General features: G+C 42.1%; 1 protein-coding gene across 2 annotated transcripts in view; it reads right to left on the minus strand.

Moving 5' to 3' along the window:
- Positions 1 to 25967, minus strand: part of LOC147023050 (uncharacterized) — a 102765-nt gene extending 76798 nt beyond the window's left edge. Inside the window, exons 1-4 of one of the 2 annotated variants that reach the window (XM_085888054.1) lie at positions 25838 to 25967; positions 21119 to 21270; positions 14998 to 15191; positions 2769 to 2842 (exon numbers count right to left, since the gene is read on the minus strand). In XM_085888054.1, coding sequence (XP_085744180.1) covers positions 2769 to 2842; positions 14998 to 15191; positions 21119 to 21236 — 386 coding nt within the window. In that variant the 5' untranslated portion in view covers positions 21237 to 21270; positions 25838 to 25967. Of the gene's footprint in view, positions 1 to 2768; positions 2843 to 14997; positions 15192 to 21118; positions 21271 to 25400; positions 25722 to 25837 lie in introns of those variants that run through there. The other variant, XM_085888053.1, reaches the window with a different exon arrangement.
- Between the last annotated feature and the right edge of the window lie 1219 nt (positions 25968 to 27186).

The raw sequence follows: 27186 nt of genomic DNA on the forward strand, positions 1-27186 counted from the left end.
ATCAAAGTAGGATGGAATGTCCCTCCATCTCCACCCTGACCATACTGGCCAGCACAGCCAACACCAGTGATCCCAAGGCAACGCCAAATGCTTGACTATAATATTCACTTCTGAAAATGAAATATTCTGCGCCTCGGGGAACTCCAGGAAAAAATTTTTTTAAAACCTCAATAGGTTACAGACATTATATGCACCCATAAATTTGAATCTCCACAACCTAATATCCATTCCTCATATTCTGCCAGACATATTCCACCCCCTCTACAGCCAAACCCAGGGGCACTCTCATGAAGAGAGATATGACTTCGAATGAGACCATGATTTCTTCAAGCCCCATTCTAATCATTATCACATGTTCCTCACACTTTGTGATATTCAGAATGGATTGTTCTGTCTTACGTACAACCAATTTAAACAACCTGGCAAATGATTTTGACAGCCTGTAGGTGGGTGCATTGATGCATGACAATTATACATAATGAAATATCCCCCTTGTGGATATTGGTAAGCCTGTACATTATTGGTGCACTTCCTTCAAGTTAACTTTTACGTGTGGAGGATTGGTTAGCTAGGGTAGTCATGGTGATAGATGATGGCCCAAAAACCTCTGTGAGGGTAAATGGGGTGCAGAGTGAGGATTTTGAAGTGAAAGTGGGTGTTTCTCAGGGTTCAGTCTTGAGTCCAATCATGTTCATCATGGTTCTTGAGGCCATATCACAGGAATTTAGAGGAGGCTCACCTTGGGAGCTCCTGTATGCTGATGACCTGGTGCTGATAGCTGACAGAGTGGAAGAGGTAATGGGTAAATATACAGTATGGAAGGAGGGTATGGAAGCCAGAGCACTGAAAGTGAATACAGGGAAAACAAAAGCACTGATTAGTGGTGTGGGAGATGGAAGTGTGGAAAAATGAGGGAGGTGGCCCTGTGCTGTCTGTAGAAAAGGTGTAGATAGCAATTCAACATTGTGTAAATCCTGCAACTGCTGGGTGCACAAGAGGTGTAGTGGCATCAGGGGTGGACTGCAGGTGGCACCTGACTTCAAATGTGCTGTTTGCACAGGTAAACAAGTGACTCCAGTTTGAGCGGAAAGGTGAGTTTATGGGGATATATCCCTGGAACATGAAGATAAATTATGTTATCTTGGTGATATGAGTGGTGCAGCTGCTGGTGTGGAAGCAGCAGCGATTGCGAGAATTAGAAGTGGCTGGAGGAAGTTTAGGGAGTTGCTACCCCTACTGACATAAGAGGGACCTCTCTCCAATTAAAGGGAAAACTTTATGCAGCTTGCGTTAGAAGCATGGTGTTGTAAAGCAGAAAAATATGGGTGATCAAAAAAGAGGATGAACAGAGATGTGAACAAAATGAAATAAGAATGGTGAGGTGGATGTGTGATGTGACACTGAAGGATAGGAAATCAAATGTGGAATTAAGAGATAGGTAGGAAGCATTCGTGAGGTATTGTGTCGGGGTAGGTTGAGATGGTTCGGACATGTGGAAAGGATGTGGGTGGGTAGTTGTGTGAAGAGGTGTATAAATATGAATGTGAATGGAAGAAGAGCAAGATGCTGTCTGAGGAAAACATGGGAAAACAAAATTAAAAAAAAAACATAAACGATGATGATCATGATGATGAACAACCTGTGGCATATCAACTACTGGTTGACCCAACACATTTTCATGTGAGGCTTTCCCACCCAAAAACTTCAAAGTACAAATTTAAAATAACCTCAGTTTCTTTGAAAATGGATACAAGACCAGAGGGGCCCTGACTCTGCTCTTTTTCAATCTACATTGAACTGCTCCTTTCTCTTTAGAGGAATAATCTCTGACTCCACAATATTTCTCACTCCACCACACACCAGAATAATCTACCACACATAATTAACCTAAACAGAGATCAACTTAGAATCATTTACACAAGGAATCGCACACATGTATTATGACATAAAAGCAATCATCATCCCACCCTTCTTTTGTGTACAAAAACCAGCAAGGCTGTCTGGCACAGTTCCTGCAGTTTTTGGCAACAAGAATAGTCATTAGGGCAGGCAGGCCAGGATGGCTGGCAGTGCAGTGTAGGCAACAGAGTTACAGGTGGTGACACTATCCAGCTTGCATGTCCAGGAACAGAAATGGTGGCAGAGATTTTACCAAATTGACCTGACGGAGATGGTGCTTTGATTTCCTCAATCTCAAACCCCTCCATCATCCTTCCACTTCCCAACCCCCACTTCACACCATCCCCTTCAACCCCCCTTGTTCATTCCACATTCAAAGAAAAATTACCATGCGTCAATGATGTGTACGTCATATGTGAATATGTAATGGACCATTGGACCATTGTCTATTTTTGGAACCTACATTAAAAAAATAAAAATAAAAATAAAAACATTTAATTTTTATTTATTTATTTAATAATACCGATATACCGATACGACCCGACTAGTATCTCGATATCAAAACAAAAAAAAGGATACCTATTTCATATATGTAACCCAGGTTATTTATTTTTTTTTGGGAGCGATTGAGACAGTGGGGTGTTGCCTAAACACCATCTCAATAAAGGGATGTGTCAGAAGAACATGTTGCACGCTTGGAACAAGATCACCTGTGGGGCAGGTACTCTGCTATAGTATTACTAATCATAAATCATTAAGATAATAGCACGATCCCCACCCCCTCCAACCACCATTCTTATAGGAAGTGAGTGCATCTAGTATCCATAACCCATGGTTCCCTGGTCCCTTTCCCAGAGGCCCAAGCATACTTCATGCTGGTTTCCAAAAACTTCCAGCCAGCTGTATCATGGAATATCTCAGCCGCATGTGCATACTGTTGAACCTGCAGGCAAAACATAAGACACAAGTTCTTTCAAAACACAAGTTCTTCCGAATGCTATCGAATAAACATCATTAAAAGGACAAAGCAAACGAGCAACAAACCAACCAAAGGAATAAATCTATTGTTCCAGGATTTGTGCATCTTGATACTCAATTGCTTGTGCCATACAATGTATAATGCTAGCATGCGATCAAAATGCATCATTTTCCTTAATTGTACAAACATTAATTTTTATTTCCTTTGTTTCCAAGTCGTTCAATGCACTGTGCTGAAATAATTAAACTGGCATCATGTTTGTTTTATTTATTTATTTGGTCACAAAGTCACTTATATGAAGTCATACTTGATGAAATGTTTATCATAAAAATAGGAACCTTTTACGACAATATAAAAGAGGTATCAAAAGCAGCAGCATACACTTCAAAATAGGTGTGATAGGGTCCCTATTCCTGTCATGAAATAAATCATTAATCAGATACTGGGGGGGGGGGGGGTGTGGTGAAAGGAGAGGTGAGAGATCAAATATATTAGAAAAAAAAGACTTGGAAGAAGAGAAAATCTGAAAGTAAAGAAAGTATTTGACACAAGGTGGCACTACCTTGATGAAGATGGCACTGAATGACTGAGGGGAGGAACAGGACTGGACAAGTAGGGAAAGGGTTTCACAAACAGAGGACAAATGAATGGAGGTGCACTTTCAACCTGACTTTAATTATTATGTGGATAAATGAGGAGGGGGTTATGGGTCGTAAGCATGTTTGAGCACATGTGGCTGGAGTGTGTGGGCACACATTCACACAGCATTCAAGCAAATACAGTACCAACTAGAGGGGGAGCACTCGGGAGAGTGCAAAACCTCTGCCGCCAATACTGTTGGGTCACTCAAGTGAACCTTATATCTTATTCATTAAATATGATGTCAACAGTGCTGAGAGTTATAGTTCTTTTCTCCAACTTTTTTTTTTTTTGGGGGGGGGGGGTTGGAAATCACTTAAAACATGTAAAAATGCAAAAAAAAAAAAATCGAAATGTTGTTGAAAAAAGTTGCAAATTTTTTTTTTCTCAAACACTTTTTTTGGGGGGGTTGGAGATCACTTAAAACATGTAGAAGTGCAAAAAAAATTTTTTCCCTTTTTTTTGGGGGGGGGTTGAAAATCACTTAAAACATGTAAAAATGAAAAAAATTTTCTCAATTTTTTTTTGGGGGGGGTTGGAAATCACTTAAAATATGTAGAAATGCAAAAAAAATTTTCTCTAACAATTTTTTATTGGGGGGTAACAATTTTTTGGGGGGGTTGGAAATCACTTAAAACATGTAGACATGCAAAAAAAATTCTTTTGGGGGGGCAGGGGTAACAATTTGGGGGGGGTTGGAAATCACTTAAAACATGTAGAAATACAAAAAAAATTCTCTAAACTTTTTTGGGGGGGTAACAATTTTTTTTGGGGGGGGGAGTTGGAAATCACTCAAAACATGTAGAAATGCAAAAAAAAATTCTTTTTCTCAAACAATTTCTTTTTTGGGGGGGGGGGGACAAAGTCCAAATTTTAATGGCATGATCCTTGGACCATACCTAACCCACCCACCAGGTTTCGTCGAAATCCGTGGAGGAGTTTTTCCGTAATACTGTTCACAAACAAACAAACAAACAATCAAGCAGTCATAGACTGGTACTTAGGAAATCGTCAACTTGACCTCTGACCTTGTCTAATAAAAGCTGTCTCTAGAGAAGGTAGCGACGCAAACCAGAAGTTTCTAGAAGGATTCTGTTCCAAACCATCAAAAATCGAATGTTTGACCTCACTGTGACCTTGACCGTTGACCGATTTTGACCAAAATCGAATCAGCACGAGTCATCAACCTCCTGAATCACGTGGTGTAATTTGACATGGGTAGCTTCTTCCGTTCTCGAGTTATCGTGCCTACAAACAAACAAACAAACAGAAACGGAAGTCATCAATATACTTACGAAATCTTTAGATTTCGTAAGTAACAAGCAGACATAGACTGGTACTTACGAAATCGTCAACTTGACCTCTGACCTTGTCTAACAAAAGCTGTCTCTCGAGAAGGAAGCGACGCAAACCAGAAGTTTCTACGAAGATTCTGTACCAAACCATCAAAAATCGAATGTTTTGGATGTTTGACCTCACTGTGACCTTGACCTTTGACCGATTTTGACCAAAATCGAATCAGCACGAGTCATCACCCTCCTGAATCACGTGGTGTAATTTGACATTGGTAGCTTCTTCAGTCTCGAGTTATCTGTACCAAACCATCAAAAATCGAATATGTGACCTCACTGTGACCTTGACCTTTGACCGATTTCGACCTAAATCTAATCAGCACTTGCCATCACCCTCCTGAATCACGTGGTGTAATTTGACATTGGTAGCTTCTTCCGTTCTCGAGTTATGATGCAAACAAACAAACAAACAAACAAGCAGTCACAGACTGGTACTTACGAAATTGTCAACTTGACCTCTGACCTTGTCTAATAAAAGCTGTCTCGAGAGAAGGTAGCGACGCAAACCAGAAGTTTCTACGATGATTCTGCACCAAACCATCAAAAATCGAATGTTTTGGATGTTGGACCTCACTGTGACCTTGACCTTTGACCGATTTTGACCAAAATCTAATCAGCGCTAGCCATCACCCTGCTGAATAACGTCGTGTAACTTGACATTGGTCGCTTCTTCCGTTCTCGATTATCATTTTTTGGATATTTGACCTCACTGTGACCTTGACCTTTGACAGATTTTGACGAAAATCTATTCAGCGCTAGCCATCACCCTCCTGAATCACGTGGTGTAATTTGACATTGGTAGCTTCTTCCGTTCTCGAGTTATCTGTACCAAACCATCAAAAATCGAATATTTGACCTCACTGTGACCTTGACGTTTGACCGATTTTGACCAAAATCTAATCAGCACTAGCCATCACCCTCCTGAATCACGTGGTGTAATTTGACATTGGTTGCTTCTTCCGTTCTCGAATTATCGTGCCTACAAACAAACAAACAAACAAACAAGCAGTCATAGACTGGTACTTACGAAATCGTCAACTTGACCTCTGACCTTGTCTTATAAAAGCTGTCTCTCGAGAAGGTAGCGATGCAAACCAGAAGTTTCTACGATGATTCTGTACCAAACCATCAAAAAATCGAATGTTTTGGATGTTTGACCTCACTGTGACCTTGACCTTTGACCGCTTTTGACCAAAATCTAATCAGCACTAGCCACCACCCTCCTGAATCACGTGGTGTAATTTGACATTGGTAGCTTCTTCCGTTCTCGAGTTATCGTGCCTACAAACAAACAAACAAACAAACAAACAAGCAGCCATAGACTGGTACTTTCGAAATCGTCAACTTGACCTCTGACCTTGTCTAATAAAAGCTGTCTCGAGAGAAGGTTGCGACACAAACCAGAAGTTTCTATGATGAATCTGTACCAAACCATCAAAAATCGAATGTTTTGGATGTTTGACCTCACTGTGACCTTGACCTTTGACCACTTTTGACCAAAATCTAATCAGCGCTAGCCATCACCCTCCTGAATCACATGGTGTAATTTGACATTGGTGGCTTCTTCCGTTCGAGTTATCTGTACCAAACCATCAGAAAGCGAAAATTTGACCTCACTCTGACCTTGACCTTTGACCGATTTTGACCAAAATCTAATCAGCACTAGCCATCACCCTCCTGAATCACGTGGTGTAATTTGACATTGGCAGCTTCTTCCGTTCTCGAGTTACCGTGCCTACAAACAAACAAACAAACAAACAGAAACGGAAGGCATCAATATACTGACGAAATCTTTAGATTTCGTAAGTAACAAACAAGCAGTCATAGACTGGTACTTACGAAATCGTCAACTTGACCTCTGACCTTGTCTAATGAAAGCTGTCTCTCGAGAAGGTAGCAACGCAAACCAGAAGTTTCTACGATGATTCTGTATCAAACCATCAAAAATCATAACGTCGACCGAAGCAAAAATCTCCATTTCTCCACGCAATTAAACCTTAACGCAAGTCAACGACGCGTCTGCTCGAGCGCACTGCATCATGGGACGCGTCAAGTGAAATATTTTTTATACAATCTTAAAACGTCTCCAAAACATCCGATTTTTACCAGAATTTCGACAACCGAGTTTTAAGGTCCTAAGCGATCGCAAAAACCGAAGACAAAATTAAAATCGAAGTTAAAACGAACTCGTGACGTCGAACGAAGCAAAAAATACTCCATTTCTCCACATGAATTTACGGAATTATGTTTGACCTCACTGTGACCTTGACCTTTGACCGATTTTGAGCAAAATCTAATCAGCACTAGCCATCACCATCCTGAATCACGTGGTGTAATTTGACATTGGTAGCTTCTTCCGTTCTCGAGTTATCAGGCCTGCAAACAAACAAACAAACAAACAAGCAGTCAGAGACTGGTACTTACGAAATCATCAACTTGACCTCTGAACTTGTTTAATAAAAGCTGTCTCGAGAGAAGGTAGCGACGCAAACCAGAAGTTTCTACGATGATTCTGTATCAAACCATCAAAAACCGTAACGTCGACCGAAGCAAAAATCTCCATTTCTCCACGCAATTATATTATACCTTAACGTAACTCAACGACGCGTCTGCTCGAGCGCACTGCATCACGTGACGACCCGTGACGCGTCGAGTGAAATATTTTTTATACAATCTTTAAACGTCTCCAAAACATCCGATTTTTAGCAGAATTTCGACAACCGAGTTTTAAGCGTCCTTAGCGATCGCAAAAACCGAAGACAAAATTAAAATCGAAGTTAAAACGAACTCATAACGTCGAGCGAAGCAAAAATACTCCATTTCTCCACATGAATTTACGGAATGATGTTTGACCTCACTGTGACCTTGACCTTTGACCGATTTTGACCAAAATCTCATCAGCACTAGCCATCACCCTCCTGAATCACGTGGTGTAGTTTGACATTTGTAGCTTCTTCCGTTCTCGAGTTATCGTGCCAACAAACAAACAAACAAACAGAAACGGAAGGCATCAATATACTTACGAAATCTTTAGATTTCGTCAGTAACAAAGAAGCAGTCATAGACTGGTACTTATGAAATCGTCAACTTGACCACTGACCTTGTCTCATAAAAGCTGTCTCGAGAGAACGTAGCGACGCAAACCAGAAGTTTCGAAGATGATTCTGCACCAAACCATCAAAAATCGAATGTTTTGGATGTTTGACCTCACTGTGACCTTGACCTTTGACCGATTTTGACCAAAATCTAATCAGCACTCGACACCACCCTCCTGAATCATGTGGTGTAATTTGACATTGGTAGCTTCTTCCGTTCTCGGGTTATCTGTACCAAACCATCAAAAATCGAATATTTGATCTTGCTGTGACCTTGACCTTTGACCGATTTTGACCAAAATGTAATCAGCTCTAGCCATCACCCTCCTGAATCACGTGGTGTAATTTGACATTGGTAGATTCTTCCGTTCTCAAGTTATCCTGCCTACAAACAAACAAACAAACAAGCAGTCATAGACTGGTACTTACGAAATCGTCAACTTGACCTCTGACCTTGTCTAATAAAAGCTGTCTCTTGAGAAGGTAGCGACACAAACCAGAAGTTTCTACAATGATTCTGTACCAAACCATCAAAAATCGAATGTTTTGGATGTTTGACCTCACTGTGACCTTGACCTTTGACCGATTTTGACCAAAATCTAATCAGCGCAAGCCACCACCTTCCTGAATCACTTGATGTAATTTGACATTGGAAGCTTCTTCCGTTCTCGAGTTATGAATCTTTGGATGTTTGACCTCACTGTGACCTTGACCTTTGACCGATTTTGACCAAAATCTAATCAGCACTAGCCATCACCCTCCTGAATCACTTGGTGTAATTTGACATTGGAAGCTTCTTCCGTTCTCGAGTTATCGTGCCTACAAACAAACAAACAAACAAACAAGCAGTCATAGACTGGTACTTACAATATCGTCAATGTGACCTCTGACGTGGTCCAATAAAAGCTGTCTCTCGAGAAGGTAGTGACACAAACCAGAAGTTTCTACGATGATTCTGTACCAAACCATCAAAAAATCAAATGTTTTGGATGTTTGACCTCACTGTGACCTTGACGTTTGACCGATTTTGACCAAAATCTAATCAGCACTAGCCATCACCCTCCTGAATCACGTGGTGTAATTTGACATTGGTAGCTTCTTCCGTTCTCGAGTTATCGTGCCTACAAACAAACAAACAAGCAGTCATAGACTGGTACTTACGATATCGTCAACTTGACCTCTGACGTGGTCCAATAAAAGCTGTCTCTTGAGAAGGTAGCGACACAAACCAGAAGTTTCTACGATGATTCTGTACCAAACCATCAAAAATCGAATGTTTTGGATATTTGACCTCACTGTGACCTTGACCTTTGACCGATTATGACCAAAATCTAATCAGCATTAGCCATCAGCCTCCTGAATCACGTGGTGTAATTTGACATTGGTAGCTTCTTCCGTTCTCGAGTTATCTGAACCAAACCATCAAAAATCGAATATTTGACCTCACCGTGACCTTGACCTTTGACCGATTTTGACCAAAATCTAATCAGCACTAGCCATCACCCTCCTGAATCACGTGGTGTAATTTGACATTGGTAGCTTCTTCCGTTCTCGAGTTATCGTGCCTACAAACAAACAAACAAACAAACAAGCAGTCATAGACTGGTACTTACAATATCATCAATGTGACCTCTGACGTGGTCCAATAAAAGCTGTCTCTCGAGAAGGTAGTGACACAAACCAGAAGTTTCTACGATGATTCTGTACCAAACCATCAAAAATCGAATGTTTTGAATGTTTGACCTCACTGTGACCTTGACCTATGACCGATTTTGACCAAAATCTAATCAGCACAAGCCATCACCCTCCTGAATCACGTGGTGTAATTTAACATTGGTAGCTTCTTCCGTTTGAGTTATCGTGCCTACAAACAAACAAACAAGCAGTCATAGACTGGTACTTACGATATCGTCAACTTGACCTCTGACGTGGTCCAATAAAAGCTGTCTCTTGAGAAGGTAGCAACACAAACCAGAAGTTTCTACGATGATTCTGCACCAAACCATCAAAAAATCGAATGTTTTGGATGTTTGACCTCACCGTGACCTTGACCTATGACCGATTTTGACCAAAATCTAATCAGTGCGAGCCACCACCCCCCTGAATCAGGTGGGGTAATTTGACATTGGTGGCTTCTTCCGTTCTCGAGTTATCATTTTTTGGATGTTTGCCCACACTGTGACCTTGACCTTTGACCGATTTTGACTAAAATCTAATCAGCACTAGCCATCAGCCTCCTGAATCACGTGGTGTAATTTGACATTGGTAGCTTCTTCCGTTCTCGAGTTTTCTGTTCCAAACCTTAAAAAAATTGGATATTTGACCTCACTGTGACCTTGACCTTTGACCGATTTCGACCAAAATCTAATCAGCACTTTCCATCACCCTCCTGAATCATGTGGTAAAATTTGACATTGGTAGCTTCTTCCGTTCTCGAGTTATCGTGCCTACAAACAAACAAACAAACAGAAACGGAAGGCATCAATATACTGACGAAATCTTTAGATTTCGTAAGTAACAAACAAACAAACAGAAACGGAAGGCATCAATATACTTACGAAATCTTTGGATTTCGTAAGTAACAAGCAGTCAGAGACTGGTACTTACGAAATTGTCAACTTGACCTCTGACCTTGTCTAATAAAAACTGTCTCTCGAGAAGGTACCTACGCAAACCAGAAGTTTCTACGATGATTCTGTATCAAACCGTCAAAAATCGTAACGTCGACCGAAGCAAAAATCTCCATTTCTCCACGCAATTATATGATACCTTAACGTAACTCAACGACGCGTCTCCTCGAGCGCACTGCATCATGGGACGACCCGTGACGCGTCGAGTGAAATATTTTTTATACAATCTTAAAACGTCTCCAAAACATCCGATTTTACCAGAATTTCGACAACCGAGTTTTAAGCGTCCTAAGCGATCGCAAAAACCGAAAACAAAATTAAAATCGAAGTTAAAACGAACTCGTAACGTCGAGCGAAGCAAAAATCTCCATTTCTCGCCATGAATTTATGGAATTATGTTTGACCTCACTGTGACCTTGACGTTTGACCGATTTTGACCAAAATCTAATCAGCACTAGCCATCACCCTCCTGAATCACGTGGTGTAATTTGACATTGGTAGCTTCTTCCGTTCTCGAGTTATCTGTACCAAACCATCAAAATTCGAATATTTGACCTCACTGTGACCTTGACCTTTGACCGATTTCGACCAAAATCTAATTGGCACTAGCCATCACCCTCCTGAATCACGTGGTGTAATTTGACATTGGCAGCTTCTTCTGTTCTCGAGTTATCTGTACCAAACCATCAAAATTCGAATATTTGACCTCACTGTGACCTTGACCTTTGACCGATTTCGACCAAAATCTAATCAGCACGAGCCATCACCCTCCTGAATCACGTGGTGTAATTTGACATTGGTAGCTTCTTCCGTTCTCGAGTTATCGTGCCTAAAAACAAACAAACAAACAAACAGTCATAGACTGGTACTTACGAAATCGTCAACTTGACCTCTGACCTTGTCTTGTAAAAGCTGTCTCTTGGGAAGGTAGCGACGCAAACCAGAAGTTTCTACGATGATTCTGTACCAAACCATCAAAAAATCGAATGTTTGAGCTCACTGTGACCTTGACGTTTGACTGATTTTGACCAAAATCTAATCAGCGCTAGCTATCACCCTCCTGAATCAGGTGGTGTAATTTGACATTGGAAGCTTCTTCCGTTCTCGAGTTATAAGTTATTTTTGATGTTTAACCTCACTGTGACCTTGACTTTTGACCAAAATCTAATCAGCGCTAGCCATCACTCTCCTGACTCACGTGGTGTAATTTGACATTGGTAGCTTCTTCCGTTCTCGAGTTATAACTTTTTTTTGGATGTTTGACCTCACTGTGATCTTGACCTTTGACGGATTTTGACCAAAATCTAATCAGCACTCGCCATCACTCTCCTGACTCATGTGGTGTAATTTGACATTGGTAGCTTCTTCTGTTCTTGAGTTATCGTGCCTAAAAACAAACAAACAAGCAGTTATAGACTGGTACTTACGAAATTGTCAACTTGACCTCTGACCTTGTCTAATAAAAGCTGTCTCGTGGGAAGGGAGCGACGCAAACCAGAAGTTTCTACGATTATTCTGTACCAAACCATCAAAAATGGATTGTTTTGGATGTTTGACCTCACTGTGACCTTGACCTTTTGACCGATTTTGACCAAAATCTAATCAGCGCTTGCCATCACCCTCCTGAATCAGGTGGTGTAATTTGACATTGGTGGCTTCTTCCGTCGTAGATTTATAATTTTTTTTTGATGTTTGACCTCACTGTGACCTTGACCTTTGACTGATTTTGACCAAAATCTAATCAGCGCTAGCCACCACCCTCCTGAATCACGTGGTGTAATTTGACATTGGTCGCTTCTTCCGTTCTCGAGTTATAACTTTTTTTGGATTTTTGACCTCACTGTGACCTTGACCTTTGACCGATTTTGACCAAAATCTAATCAGCACTAGCCATCACCCTCCTGAATCACGTGGTGTAATTTGACATTAGTAGCTTCTTCTATTCTTGAGTTATTGTGCCTACAAAAAACAAACAAACACACAAACAAACACACAAACAAACACACAAACAAACAGAAATGGAACTGATCAATATACTTACGAAATCTTTAGATTTCGTAAGTAACAAACAGTCATACACTGGCACTTACGAAATAGTCAACTTGACCTCTGACCTTGTCTAATAGCTGTCTCTCGAGAAGGTAGCGACGCAAACCAGAAGTTTCTATGATGATTCTGTACCAAACCATCAAAAATCGAATGTTTTGGATGTTTGACCTCACTGTGACCTTGACCTTTGACAGATTGTGACCAAAATCTAATCAGCGCTAGCCACCAGCATCCTGAATCACGTGGTGTAATCTGACATTGGTAGCTTCTTCCGTTCTCGAGTTATCTGTACCAAACCATCAACAATCGAATATTTGACCTCACTGTGACCTTGACCTTTGACAGATTGTGACCAAAATCTAATCAGTGCTCGCCACCACCCTCCTGAATCACGTGGTGTAATTTGACATTGGTAGCTTCTTCCGTTCTCGAGTTATCATTTTTTGGATGTTTGACCTCACTGTGACCTTGACCTTTGACCGATTGTGACCAAAATCTAATCAGCGCTAGCCACCACCCACCTGAATCACGTGGTGTAATCTGACATTGGTAGCTTCTTCCGTTCTCGAGTTATCTGTACCAAACCATCAACAATCGAATATTTGACCTCACTGTGACCTTGTCCTTTAACCGATTTTGACCAAAATCTAATCAGCACTAGCCATCACCCTCCTGAATCACGTGGTGTAATTTGACATTGGTAGCTTCTTCCGTTCTCGAGTTATCGTGCCTACAAACAAACAAACAAACAAACAGAAACGGAAGTCATCAATATACTTACGAAATCTTTAGATTTCGTAAGTAACAAACAAACAAACAAACAGAAAGGGTTGAAAACAGTAACCTCCATCCATCTTCGAAGATGGCGGAGGTTCATAAAACACGACTCGTCCAAGAATGCTTGTGATAGAAAACCAACTCTTTGTGTTCAATTTATACAATTTCTCCAAATTATCTACATTACCAAAGCTGGATAATTTGGCAGACTTTGGACCTTTATTTAGCATATGCACAAAAACAACCATTCACAAAATGCGTCAACAGAATCTCACACCAGGGCAGCAGTATGCAGGTGCATTGAATAGATGTTGTCAAGCTCTGTTCTTCATTGCATGGCCCACGAGCCACTGGTGGCTCCTGGTAGCCTAAAGTGCGGCCCCTGACGTGCAGCCGATAATACACAAATGTGAAACCTCCCCATCATAATCTGCCATAAATGCTACCAAATTGACAGAATGGTTTCAAATGAGTGTTCCAACGCGAAGCATAAAACTAACATCACATCAGTAGATGGCAGGATACAAGCAATTATGCTTACAGCCCAGGTAAGCACAATGAAGAAGAGTATGTGGGGGCGGGGCCTAATACCAGCCATGACGGAGTCCTGCAGGCGGTTTGTGTATGAAATAAAGGGAAGTAAAGAGATTAAATAAATGAAAGAATAAAGGACTGAAGATCTAACAAAAAGCCCTATGCAACACATCTCATCCCCTTTACCCACTAAACATATGGAATGGGCTTGCTAAGCGAATACTAATGAGATAACTGTCTTAGGATTGCTATATGTTGGGTGCCATTGCCTCGGAGGAGTGCCGGTTTTACAGAACCGTAACACTATGCATTTGCTTTCTTCCTCAAAATTACACACACAATTCCGATGAAACTTGACCACCACCTTCATCACCAATGATGTACCAAAGTATATTCATGACATTCAAAAAAAAAAAATAGGACCACTGGACCTGCAGCTTATCTGCTTATCTGGGGGGGGGGGGAGAGAATGTTGTGCCCATGACATAACCATGGGTGCCTTCAGCATATATGCAGGATTTGGTCGAGATTGGCTCAGGGGTACAGAATTGTTTTGAAAAAAGACACACACAGACACAATTTCCACTGCTACTACCTTTCCAGGGAGACAATTCCGAGTGGAAAAACCCCCGTCTTACTGCAGTCCCAAATCTCTCCTTCTACACTGTACCCCTATTCTTGCCAACACTGTCCATTTTGCTGAAAATCTCTTCTGCATATGGACCAATATATTGAAGGTAATCATTACAAGTGAATTATCCTGACTGTAGGAGTATTTTGATCAGATAAAATGAGGTTCAGAAATACATCCATTTAACGATTACAATATCTGATTCTGCCTCTCGGACAGGATGACTATTGGGTTGTACCAATACTTTCATTAGGTACAACCCTCACAGCATGAAATACATCATTTTCAAAACGACTATCCCTTAAAACTTCCTGATGAGAGCTGATATGAATGATTGTAATGTATACAAATGGAGCTCAACAAACCCACCATTCCGGTTTCAGAAACTCTCATTGCTGTTTGGATCATTTACCTCTTCTGGTCCCCGATCCAGCCGAGAGCACACGAGCTTATCCACCAACTGTTGCGTCTCCTCTGGCTCCAGGTCATCCATGTCACAAGTTGATGAGCGCTCCAAGTTTGAATGCACCAGATGCAGGATCTTATCATGGCAAGCCTCAAACACTGTGGGGCCCATGCACTCACAGAGTGCTCCGAGCACTTCACCTGGAACATCAAATCAAGTACAAAAAAGTTATAGTCGTAAATTTAAGTGTTCGCTTGAACAAAATATGTGAAAACTTTATTCTTCTTTTTTTGTTAGATATGAGAGTAGTTCAAAGCTGATAAATTTGTTGGGGAAAAAAAAAATTGTCATTTAAGGATTTTAAAAATTGGTTCAAATCAGTATGCTGCTCTTCAACATCCATCATCATGCATTTCCTGCTGTAATGCATGTGATAAAAATCAAGATGGCAGCATGTTACGTAACAAAGGGATTGAGAATAAACAATAATTATAACATTTCTTGTCAATTAAAACATCAAACCTGGTGAAAATTACAAGAGTAGCTGTAGAGAATGGTGATCATTACCTACCAAATGAATCCATATTGGATCGATTGGTTTGGACGACGGTCCAACTAATTACCGACCAATACTGACTGGGCAGGAAATGTTACCGACCTGTACTGTACTTACACTGGCTAAATGTGTGGTAGTTTAGCAATTTTTGCAAAAGAAAAAAAAACATCTCTTACTAACGTTTATTTTACTAACGAAGATCTGAGGTCATAGTTGGTGTGCCCCCACTCTTCTTCTTTTGCTTCTGGCTTCTCCCATTATTACTTGTGGTTGCCACGATGCTGGTTGATCACCCCTTCTGCATCTCCTGTCAAAAGCCCATTCTTCTTCCAATCCCAAAACTGTTAAATCTCTCGCCACCGCATCCTTTCATCTTATTTTCGGCCTTCCTTATCTCCTTCCCCCTGGCAGTCCCATCTCCATCACTTGTCTGACCGCTTACATACATACATACATACATCTTTCTCTTTCTTATTCTTTCTTCCTTTTAGTTTCAGCGGTACTTTGCTATCACACTGCACTGCACTGCACTTCCTCCAATTGTTCCAACTAGAACTAATCCGTTGCTAAATTTCCATTTCCATACTTCCACCTTCTGCCACCAATGACCCCAATGCTTGAAGCTACTCACTTTCTCCAGATCTTCACCGGTAAACTTTACACTTTCAGCCCGATCTTCTTCCCCACTTCAAGCTGACAATCCAGACCGTGTATTGTGTCTTTGGTCTACTGATCTTAATACCCCAATCTTACATCGCTTTTCTCCAGGGACTCAGTCATGTTCTCATCATCCCCATCTCACAGCTCAATGTCATCTGCCAACATCATTGACCATGGCACCTCCTGTCTCACTTGCTCAGTTGCAACATCAGGAATAGGAAGGGGCTCAGTGCCTGTCTTTGGTGCAATCCAACTTTAACTTCAAAACTAACACTCTTTCCAACACTACTTCTCTCTCTTCTCTGGCACTCCTGATACATGTCCTATAAAAGTCGTACATCTTCATAGTAGTACTCGTCTTCATCTTCTTTTTTGCAGTGGTACTCCTCATCGTCGTCGTCATCTTTGCAGTGGTGCGCCTCGTCGTCGTTGTCGTTACAGTGGTACTAGTCATCATCTTCGTTGTCTTTGCAGTGGTACTCATCGTCGTCATCTTTGCAGTGGTGCTCCTCGTCATCGTCATTGTCTTTGCAGTGGTACTCATCGTCGTCGTCTTTGTCTTTGCAGTGGTACTCATCGTCGTCGTCGTCGTCTTTGCAGTGGTACTCATCGTCGTCGTCTTTGCAGTGGTACTCATCGTCGTCGTCTTTGCAGTGGTACTCATCGTCGTCGTCCTCGTCTTTGCAGTGGTACTGATCGTCGTCGTCGTCTTTGCAGTGGTACTCATCATCGTCGTCCTCATCTTTGCAGTGGTACTCATCCTCATAGTAGTACTCGTCTTCATCTTCTTTTTTGCAGTGGTACTCATCGTCGTCGTCATCTTTGCAGTGGTGCGCCTCGTCATCGTCGTCGTGACAGTGGTACTCGTCATCGTCGTCGTGACAGTGGTACTCGTCATCGTCGTCTTTGCAATGGTGCTCCTTGTCGTCGTCGTTACAGTGGTACGAGTCATCGTCATTGTCTTTGCAGTAGTACTCATCGTCCTCGTCGTTGCAGTGGTACTCGTCCTGATCTTTGCAGTGGTACTCGTCGTCGTCGTCTTTGCAGTGGGACTCGTCGTCGTCGTCATTTTTGCAGTGGTACTCGGACTCGTCCTCGTCATTGTCTTTGTAGTGGTACTCGTACTCGTCCTTGTCTTTGTAGTAGTACTAGTCATCGTCTTTGTAGTAGTTGTCGTTGTCATCTTTGCAGTTATACTCGTCTTTTTCGTCGTAGTACAAAGAGGTCGAAAAAGAGATACAAGTTCCTTTTTCAGGAACTTCAATGCAAAAGGAGACCATTTAGTGCATCATGCCTGCACAATCGTTGTTCACCAATGGTTGATTGTGCGTACTCAATCCTTTTTAAATGCTGAGTGTCAAGCAAGGAAACAGCACCTACCATTTTTGAAATCATTTGTAGGACTGGGACACGATCATGCTCAAATAAACAACCTCCCAGACTCAGAGTGGACACTCAAACAATTACAAATTTTCGCATAGGTTTGGATTAATTTGAAGCAACGTCTACTTAATAAAAAAATTTATTTCCTCGGAGTGTTTCCGTTTCAAGGTGGGACAGACAAACAACATTAGCCTATTGGATAGATAGATAGATAACAGATTTTTTTTTTTAATTAAAACGCAGAAAAAAATAGCAAAGGATGAGAATGCAAAAAACAAAAACATGAGAATCAACAGATGTTCTACAAGCACACAACTTGAGTGCGAAGGTGGGGCAGAGCTGCACTAAAGGCCCAGTCACACCTTGACGTTTTAGCCAGCTTATGCTGATTTTTGAAAAATGTCTAAAACGCTGGCGCACGTCCAATACGTTATGGGTAAGTTATGGAAACATTGAGAGCACGCTGAAAAACACTGCCATACGTCGTAGTACGCTGGCTTTCATCGTTGTACTTTGCGGTTGTCCTCAAATTTGCATGTCCTCAAACATCATAAGGCATGACTTATGACATGCTTGAAATTTGACGACTTATGCCAGTGTATGACTCACAAGTTCCGCTACGCTGGCCATAAGTTTTAGGTACGTTATGCGATCGTTGACACACATCGACACACGTTACTTGTAAGTTATTCATAAGTCGAAACACGTCGAGGTAATGTTTAGCGTACCCGAAACTTATTTCTAACCTATGAGTAACGTGTTGTAGGCACGTTGTGTGATCGTTGACACACGTCAACACACGTTACTTTTAAGTTACTCATAGGCTGAAAGACGTCAGGGTAATGTTTAGCGTACCTGAAACTTATTTATAACCTATGAGTGACATGTTGTTAACACGCTACGCGATCGTTGAGACACGTCGACACTCCTTGCTTGTAAGTTACTCATAAGTCGAAACACGTTGAGGTAATGTTTAGTGTCAGTGTTCCAGACTCCATGGTTTTTTTTTTTTTGTTTGTTTGTTTTCTTCGGCATGACAGGTGATGTTGACACTTCGATTTCTAGCGCGGTTATAAAATAATATAATGAATAGGCTGCCGCTCAACGATTTAAATCATAACCGCACAAGAAATCGAAGTGTCAACATCACCGTCATGCCGAAGAAAAAAACAAACAAACAAAAAAAAAAAAAAACATGGAGTCTGGAACACTGACGGGTTCCGGCTGTGTGAAGCCCATTTTTATATACCAATTCCCCTAAACGCTGCCAATACGCCATTATATGGTAGTTGTAAGTTAGAAACACGTTCATTTAGTTCTTTCGTCGTCTGGGAGACGTCAATCAAATACGTCTACATACGTCAATGTGCGTTGGAAATACGTAAGCAATTGGTTCAAACCACTTTATTCATAAGTTAGAAATAACTTTCGGGTACGCTAGACATTAGCTCGACGTGTTTCGACTTATGAGTAGCTTACAAGTAACTTTTGTCGACGTGTGCCAACATTCGCATATCGTGCATACAACTTATTCCCATCGCATGCGGAACGTGTGAGGCATACGGCAAGTACGTCGTAAAATTTTTAACACGTTTAAAATTTCAAGACGTACTCCACTTACTACGACGTATGATAGCGTACTTTAGCGTTCTATTCACGTATACCAAACTTACCCATACCGTATTCGAAGTGCGCCAGCGTTTTAGACGCATTTTTCAGAGGTCGGCATACGCTGGCAAGATCGCCAAGGTGTGACTGCGATGTTGACACTTCCATTTCTCCGGCGGTTATGATTTGAATCGTTGTGCAGCAGCCTTTTAATAGGCTACGCCACATGATCGTCAGCGATACGTGCAGCGCGTTATGCATAAGTTAGACTATCGTTGGGCATAGGTTGTGAACGCCGACAACAGGCTAAGCATTCGTTGGTACAAGTTATCTATAAGACAACGAAACGTTCTGTGTCCGTTACTAATATGTTATGCATACAACCAACTCGTTATGAATACGTCCGAATCTTTAAAAAAAACATCAAAAGTTCAACGTAAGCCAGCGTTTTACATACATTTTGATACATTGCCATTGCTGACTAAAACGTCAAGGTGTGACTGAGCCTTAACGAAACTTGGAGGGTAGGAATATATTGTCGATGAGATTCTGCAGGAGAGAGAAAAAGTACCCCACACTGAATTACTGAGAGGATCAACAGTGATATACTGTCATGTGGACAGTCCCCATCCAAAACCGCAAGTGAGGCTAGGAAGGAAGGGCACACACATGTCAACGTCATTCACCTATATTATGGCTGCCATAAGGCACCCTGAGCGGTTAGAGTTGCTTCACGACTTAAACATGCATGTCTCAACACAGTTGTTATCTGCAATTTTAAGTAATCCCTCCTACAGGAATACTCAATAAAGCCAAATGGTTGGCGTGGGAAAAAATGGGAGAAACGGACATGCAGGCAGACCTTATAAAATAAACAAGCACTTTAATAAGCACAAGAAAATGTAAATGTAAATCCCGAACAAAGACGACGAATAAGCAGTAGCTAATACATTTCCTCATCATCTTCATAGATGGATGTAGAATACCAGCAGTATACATCAAGCAGAGAAACTAAACCTCCGAAACACCCATATACACAACGACGATGCACATAAAAACCGGGCAAGATGGAGATCACAGGCAGAAAAAGTTACAGGTTGACAACAGCAGCAGCAGCAGCAGCAGCAGCTCATACAGCCTGGACGTGACGCTAACTCAGCACAGCAGCGCAGCATCTCCGAGTGCGTGTCTCGCTGTACTCTGTCCTTCAAACCACCAACACTGAATACACCAGCTTATAACTTCCCTCATCCCTGAGGCTTCCACTTCAGCTCTCCACACTTCAAGAGTGTCACGACCCAATCAGTGATGTCAAGCCTGAACCAATTGGTGCCGTGGATGTCGAGCAGCATGGTTCAATGTGTCACCTTGTCGCCAATCACTGGCGGCTGTGTTGGAGGGCCAGAGCTTCTTCCACTTCCCCATGGTGCAAGGGGAGGGGGAAGATGAGCAGGCCTGTCACAGCGTGGACAGTTAAATGTCCGAAGCATCCGTCTCACTCAGCCTCCACTCGGTTTTGACATAGGAAGCACATGATGAGACATCCTTAACCCTTTTTAGCTACTAAAGGTTATAACACCATTTCTCAGCTGTGCACAAACACAAGAGTTATCCCTTTCTACATGTTCTTAGCATAGGCTAAGGTTTAAAAGTCCTACAACCTACACAAACAGAAATTGTGGGGGGGGGAGGGCGGGAGGGAGGATATGCCTTATTTATAAGGGCTGAACCTTTTCACCACCCCCACCCTCCCTTTTCCTCACAAACGTAGAAATACCAACATATTAAATATTAAATCAACTGAACAATTTGTCTGATATTACAATAAACAAATGAGACAGTTCAACTTTTGATCAACGACTGCTTGCTGATGACAAAGTTCGTTTTTGCAAATTGTGATATCTTGAGCATTTGCCTGACCTGCAGCCAAACGTACACGACACTCGGTATCTGTAAGCAATTCCAAGGCCATTTCCTGCAGGTGTCCAACAAAGTCTGTAAAGTCAATCTCCATGCTTCGCACTGGTTGAAGCTGCATCAAGAGGGTTTTGAGGCCAAGAAGAGCACCTTGCCTAAAAATACATGAAAATATTAGTGAATACAAAGGATAAATTTCAGTTAATTTGTCTTCATCAATTCAAATGTAGACCGAAGCAAGACTTGTCAAACTATAAAGATGAAATAAAACTAACTTATTGAATTGGTATAACCATAAAAAGGCACTCGCTATGGCAGCAGCAAGGGGTTGGAAACTTTAAGTTGGAGGTGCCATCCCAAATTAGTAGAACGCTACCTTCCATAACCTGAGTACAACCACGAAGTTGCAATGCATTTAATCACACAAACAAACAAAGAAACAAACAAACAAACAAACAAACAAACCACGGACTGTATGTTTCAATGCTTCCCCCCCCCCATGTTATGACTTGTTTCGGACTGATAGCTTATATTTCCCTCGACCCAATTCATAAAGAGGATTTTCCAGAGTCCGTGAGATCATTGATGAAGATTAGGAATAACATGGGGCCTAGAACACTGCCTTGGAATACTCGTACTCCAGCCTTGACAGGGACAGATAAAAGGGGTCCATTGAGAGTGACACGTTGTCTGCGAGAGGGGAGGAAGTCAGTAATCCAAGAGTGGAGTTGCTCTTGGATTCCAAAGGCAGAGAGTTTGGAGAGCAAGGCAGGATGCCACACTGTATCGAAAGCTCGAGCTACATCCAGAGACAGCCCTGATCTCGTGTCTGACATTGAGGGCCTCCATCCATTGTTGGGAGAGTAGAAGCAGCATGTCCAAGGTGGAGTGACTCAGTCTGAATCTGAATTGATAATCTGAGATGAGGTTGTTGGAGAAAAGGAATGATTTTACGTCAACGACAATGTGTTTATGTTTATTTCAATTCAAATTCCATTGCAGCAAGTTTTACAATTGATCATTTCAACAAAATTCATACAATATACAAGAAGAAAGCAAGTTAAAATTCATGGATAAATAGGATACAAAAGTCATGCAGGTGAAAAGTATCTGAACAAATAATTCCACTGGGTTTCCTTAGACCTATTTAACGAAATCAATCCTATTACCTCCTTCATCATTGAGACATTTTACAAGAAAATGGGATCATGCTACTTTGATATCTTGCTGTTCAGCACTGGTCGATTTTGTACTCGCGAGTACCACGATGCTATGCGTGGCATCGTTTTTCAGGTACCAGTTACTATACCTCTGAGATCACACAGAAAAGGATGCAAACTTAGAACATAGGTTTATTCTCCTTTTCTCAAGTGGTTCAATCCCAGTCACGATGAGGGCATCAGAATAGAAGTCGTGCTGGTTACCTCTCTTCTTGTTCTTGGTCATCGTTTCCTTTACTTGCTTGTCCCATTTTAGATCATCTTGGAGCCATACTCCTAGTATTTTGGTTTCCTGTACAACATCGAAGGTATTAGTTCTGAGGTTAAAGGCAGGTGGCGATGATGGATTCCATGACCTTGCTGATGATTGGAAATAAGCTAATTGGTTTGTAGTTAAGAGGATCCGTTTCTGCACATTTTTACGTGATGCTGTGATGTTGGCTGATGTCCAAGCAGATGGAAGATGACCTATGGTAAATGACAGGTGACAGGTTGGCTGAGGTGAAAAGGGAAGAGAGAGGAAACAACAGCAGCAGAGCAGGTTTTTAGGACACTTGAGCTGATGGTCCAGTTGCAGGTCAGAATTGAGGGTTGTCCGAAACTTTTCTACCTTTCCAGGTGCAAAATACATAATTCAGGAGCAGTTGGGTACGACTGGGAAGGATGGGTATAGACATAGGGAGAGAGAGGGATTGGGGACACAAGATTTCAAAGCAAACACAGAATTGAGGCATTTGGCCTTCTCACGAGCGGAGTTGGCTGAGGTGCCATTTGAAGTGAAGGACGGAATGGAAGGGAAGCATACACCAAAGATGGACTTCACAAGGTGCCATCAAGTTTTAAAGGAGGGAGACAAGTTTGAAAGCTCATTCTTGAGATTGGACAGATGCTGTTTTCTGGCTCTCCTGAGAGTAGACACACACTTGTTGCGGGCTTCGTGGGATGATCTGAGGTTGCCTTCGGTCGGATTTGCCTTTCAGGAGGAGAATACAAGTCGTTTTAAGGCAACAGCCTCAACACAAGATTCAGATAGCCAGGAGCGGGAGGATGGCTAAGATAATTGAAGAAGAGGTGTGATTAATCTATGCAAGTGAGCAGTTTTCTGCAGAAGAATTCCCAGGCTGAATCAATATCAGCAGCGGTGGATATAGGAGACCAGCACTGAAGTGTTAAAAATATTTTTTTTAATAACTATTTATAAGCCGTGAATGTTGAATCCACGAATGTCGAGGTTCCACAGTCCTTTATTTCAATAAAAATCAAAAAGCTCTTCTGTTCAACATTTTTTTTTTATTTCAAAAGAGGAAAATGAGATTTAGTATTCAGCACTTGTGGTTCCAGTTCACAAATCTCTCCACATGTCACATTAATACCTCAAGTGTACAATTTTGGACTACAAAGTACATTTGAATGTTAATTTATGCCACACAGATGGTCACCACATTAAAAAGGTCATTTAAGCTTCAAATTATTAATTTTTTTTGACATCGATCCAAGGCTCATAGTGGAACTAGTGGTTAAGGGTCACTTGCAAGAGAGTGACATCAGCATAAGTTTACGTGAATGACAAAGCAGGTTGCAAACGATGCCCGAATACATATCGATATAATATCCTGTATGGGATTTGAACCTCGTTTTGCAACAATAAGAATCATCGGTAACGATGTAAACGCGAAACAGACTGCCCGACCCCGTTTGGCTTATTGTTCCTGGGTGCATTTTGCCCACTTGGATTGGGACAGTGTATTGAGCACACTTTTTAACGTTTTGCACACCTGAACTTTGATGTCACAAACACGTTCGAGAACCGCACACACTGATCATCACCTCCAGTTAGTGTATACTGTACAGTGATAAACTTTGGAATTGCTTTGCACAGACATGCCCTTTGTTCGGGGAGTCCATCTCTATCTCTATCTCTCTCTATTGCAGCCTTATGGCTGCTGGTTGCATCATTGGTTGGGACGCAGCTCTGCTGCTGATGCAGTGTCCCCCTTACCAGTACACTGGTACTCAATTTGCCGACCTCGGAAGGATGACAGGCTGAGTCAACCTCCTGGTGTATTAATTCAGCGGCCCAACGGGGTTTGAACTCAGGACCCTAGGACCCCAAGCCACCACCCTAACCACTAAGCCAAAACCAGGCTGGGGAGTCCAACAGGACGGTGTAAATGTTGCACACCTGAACTTTGATGTCACAAACACGTTCGAGAACCACACACACTGATCATCACCTCCAGTTAGTGTATACTGTACATTGATAAACTTTGGAATCGCTTTGCACAGACATGCCCTTTGTTCGGGGAGTCCAACAGGACGGTGTAAATGTTACACACCTCATTTTAAACTGTCCAGTAAGGATGGGTTCCATTGTTCACCTGGTTATATAAACTGTCCAGTAAGGATGGGTTCCATTGTTCACCTGGTTATATAAACTGTCCAGTAAGGATGGGTTCCATTGTTCACCTGGTTATATAAACTGTCCAGTAAGGATGGCTTCCATTGTTCACCTGGTTATATAAACTGTCCAGTAAGGATGGCTTCCATTGTTCACCTGGTTATATAAACTGTCCAGTAAGGATGGGTTCCATTGTTCACCTGGTTATATAAACTGTCCAGTAAGGATGGCTTCCATTGTTCACCTGGTTATATAAACTGTCCAGTAAGGATGGGTTCCATTGTTCACCTGGTTATATAAACTGTCAGACTGATGCTTCCCAGGTAAAGCCGCTGAACCTCATAGTGCGTCGTCGCTCGGATGTCCGTCAAGCCAGACGACGTTGTCGTTCCGTATTGCAGCCCGTGGGCTGCTCGTTGCATCAACTTCTGGGAGCACGGTTGTGCCGCTGATGCAGTGCCCCCCGTTACCAGTTAGCCGGTCCTCATTTTGCCAAACTCGGAAGGATGACAGACCTAGTCGACCGACGTCTGCCAACATTAGTTTGCGAACGGCGAAGATCGTAATCAAGAGAAGAGAAGGCGAGCTATCGCCGGCACACTGAACACGTTAGCTCGTTTTCACAGATTCAACACAAATACCATCATTCATAACGCAACAAGCTTGCCTGCTTTCCCATCCCGCGTCCCCAAGCCGGGCCAACAACCTCCGCGACACCAACTCGACAACCCCGGGCTCGGCGGGGGACAAGGCCGCCGTCAGCTCGGACAAGCCGCGCTCCCGCTCAAGCTTCTGGGGGCTCCCCAACAGCGCCAAGGCCTCTTCCACAGCGGCGTCCACGCAAGCCATGCGGGGAGAAGCGCAGTCACGAGAAAACGGACCAAACAAACCAAACTCGCAACGGGATCATTGAACCGACGCGCGATGCATTGTGGGCTCTTTTCGCTCTCCTCTCTCTCTCTCTCTCTCCTGCCGTTAATTATCGCGTTCAACAAATTACTTCCTGATTTGAATTGCAGCGAAATACCGCAGAATACATTTTTTTTTTGTCAAAAAAGGAAAAACTTCGCGTGAAAAATCGTGAGGCGATGGAAAGGCTCTTACACCGCATGAAGATCCGTTTACGTTTCCATGACAACCGTACGGAGCGCACGACGTCTGTGAGGAAAACCGTTGTGGAAGACTGCTTGGCCGAACCAGGACACGTGGTTGGATCCCACTGATAGGCCGGATGTGGATTCGCACCTGAAACCAAAATCGAATCGTCTTATTCTTGTGACCTAATGACCTGACCGACTCATTCGGCAAATGAGTCCGTAAAACACTTCAATCATAATTATCGCTTGAACCCAAACACACGATTTCAATGAAACTTCACCATTACCTTCATCATCTGTGACGTACCAAAGTTTATTCACGGCATAAAATAAAATAAAAAATCAGGCTCTGCATGACTTCCGCCTGATCCAAGTGAGCTTCAGGACGTGCAGTCCTATTTTTAGCCTTCTTCTTCTTCTTCTTCTTCTTCTTCTTCTTCTTCTTCTTCTTCTTCTTCTTCTTCTTCTTCTTCTTCTTCTTCTTCTTCTTCTTCTGAAACCTTTACGACTCGGCTCTTTTATATACAGGATCCTGATCTCCTTTATTACTAAACACCTGTACGCATCCTCACATAGACGGTTCCTTTTGAGAGCGTCTATCATGAACTTTTAAATATATTCGGACATTTGCTTTAAAGTTTCGAAAAGTTCACGTTACTATTTAAAGATTATTCCATTTAATGTGTTGTAATTTCGTAAATACACTATTTTCTCGTCATGAACGAGGAGCCTCCATGACGGGTCTCGCTATTGGCTCTATCAAGGCACGTGACGAAATATCGGAAGTTGTTATTGTTCTTCTTCTTCTGGTGAAGACAAAACCTTTAGGACGTGGCTCTTGAACACATTTGTCCTTGTTGTAGAACAGGTGGTGTCCTGAGGCGTGACTGAAAGATCACAGGGCACAGCTGACACTCGTGAAGAAGTTGCCTCTGTGCAGAGTAAAGACTAAACTCGTCCGTGTCCAAAATACTCCACGATCTGAACCATCACATGAAACGTCGTTGAATTGTGAGGAAACATCACTCCAAAGAGGTACAGAAACGGATTGATCAGTTGGGCAGATTTCAACTTGACGTGGTACTTACTGTACAGGACTATTCAGGATCCAAGGGCTGGGGTGGAGAACAGACAAATGGTGTTAGTTACCCCCAAGTGTCGTGTAAAGCCGCATTGCAGGCAAACAAGCTCGAATGAGCTAAGATCCTCATCCTCTTAAAGATGACGTCATAAAAACGAATATATGACGTCATTGTGATGTATCAGGTTTGCGATAAATTATCTGTGCTAATGCCCGGCTTGATTCCCGCAAACAAAATTCAAACAGCTTGCCTAGTTTCGGAGATAATGGTATCG

This window comes from Eptatretus burgeri, chromosome 7, assembly GCF_056783735.1.
Source record: "Eptatretus burgeri isolate ZD-2024b chromosome 7, Ebu_testis_v1, whole genome shotgun sequence".
In the NCBI taxonomy this organism is placed as follows: domain Eukaryota; kingdom Metazoa; phylum Chordata; class Myxini; order Myxiniformes; family Myxinidae; genus Eptatretus; species Eptatretus burgeri.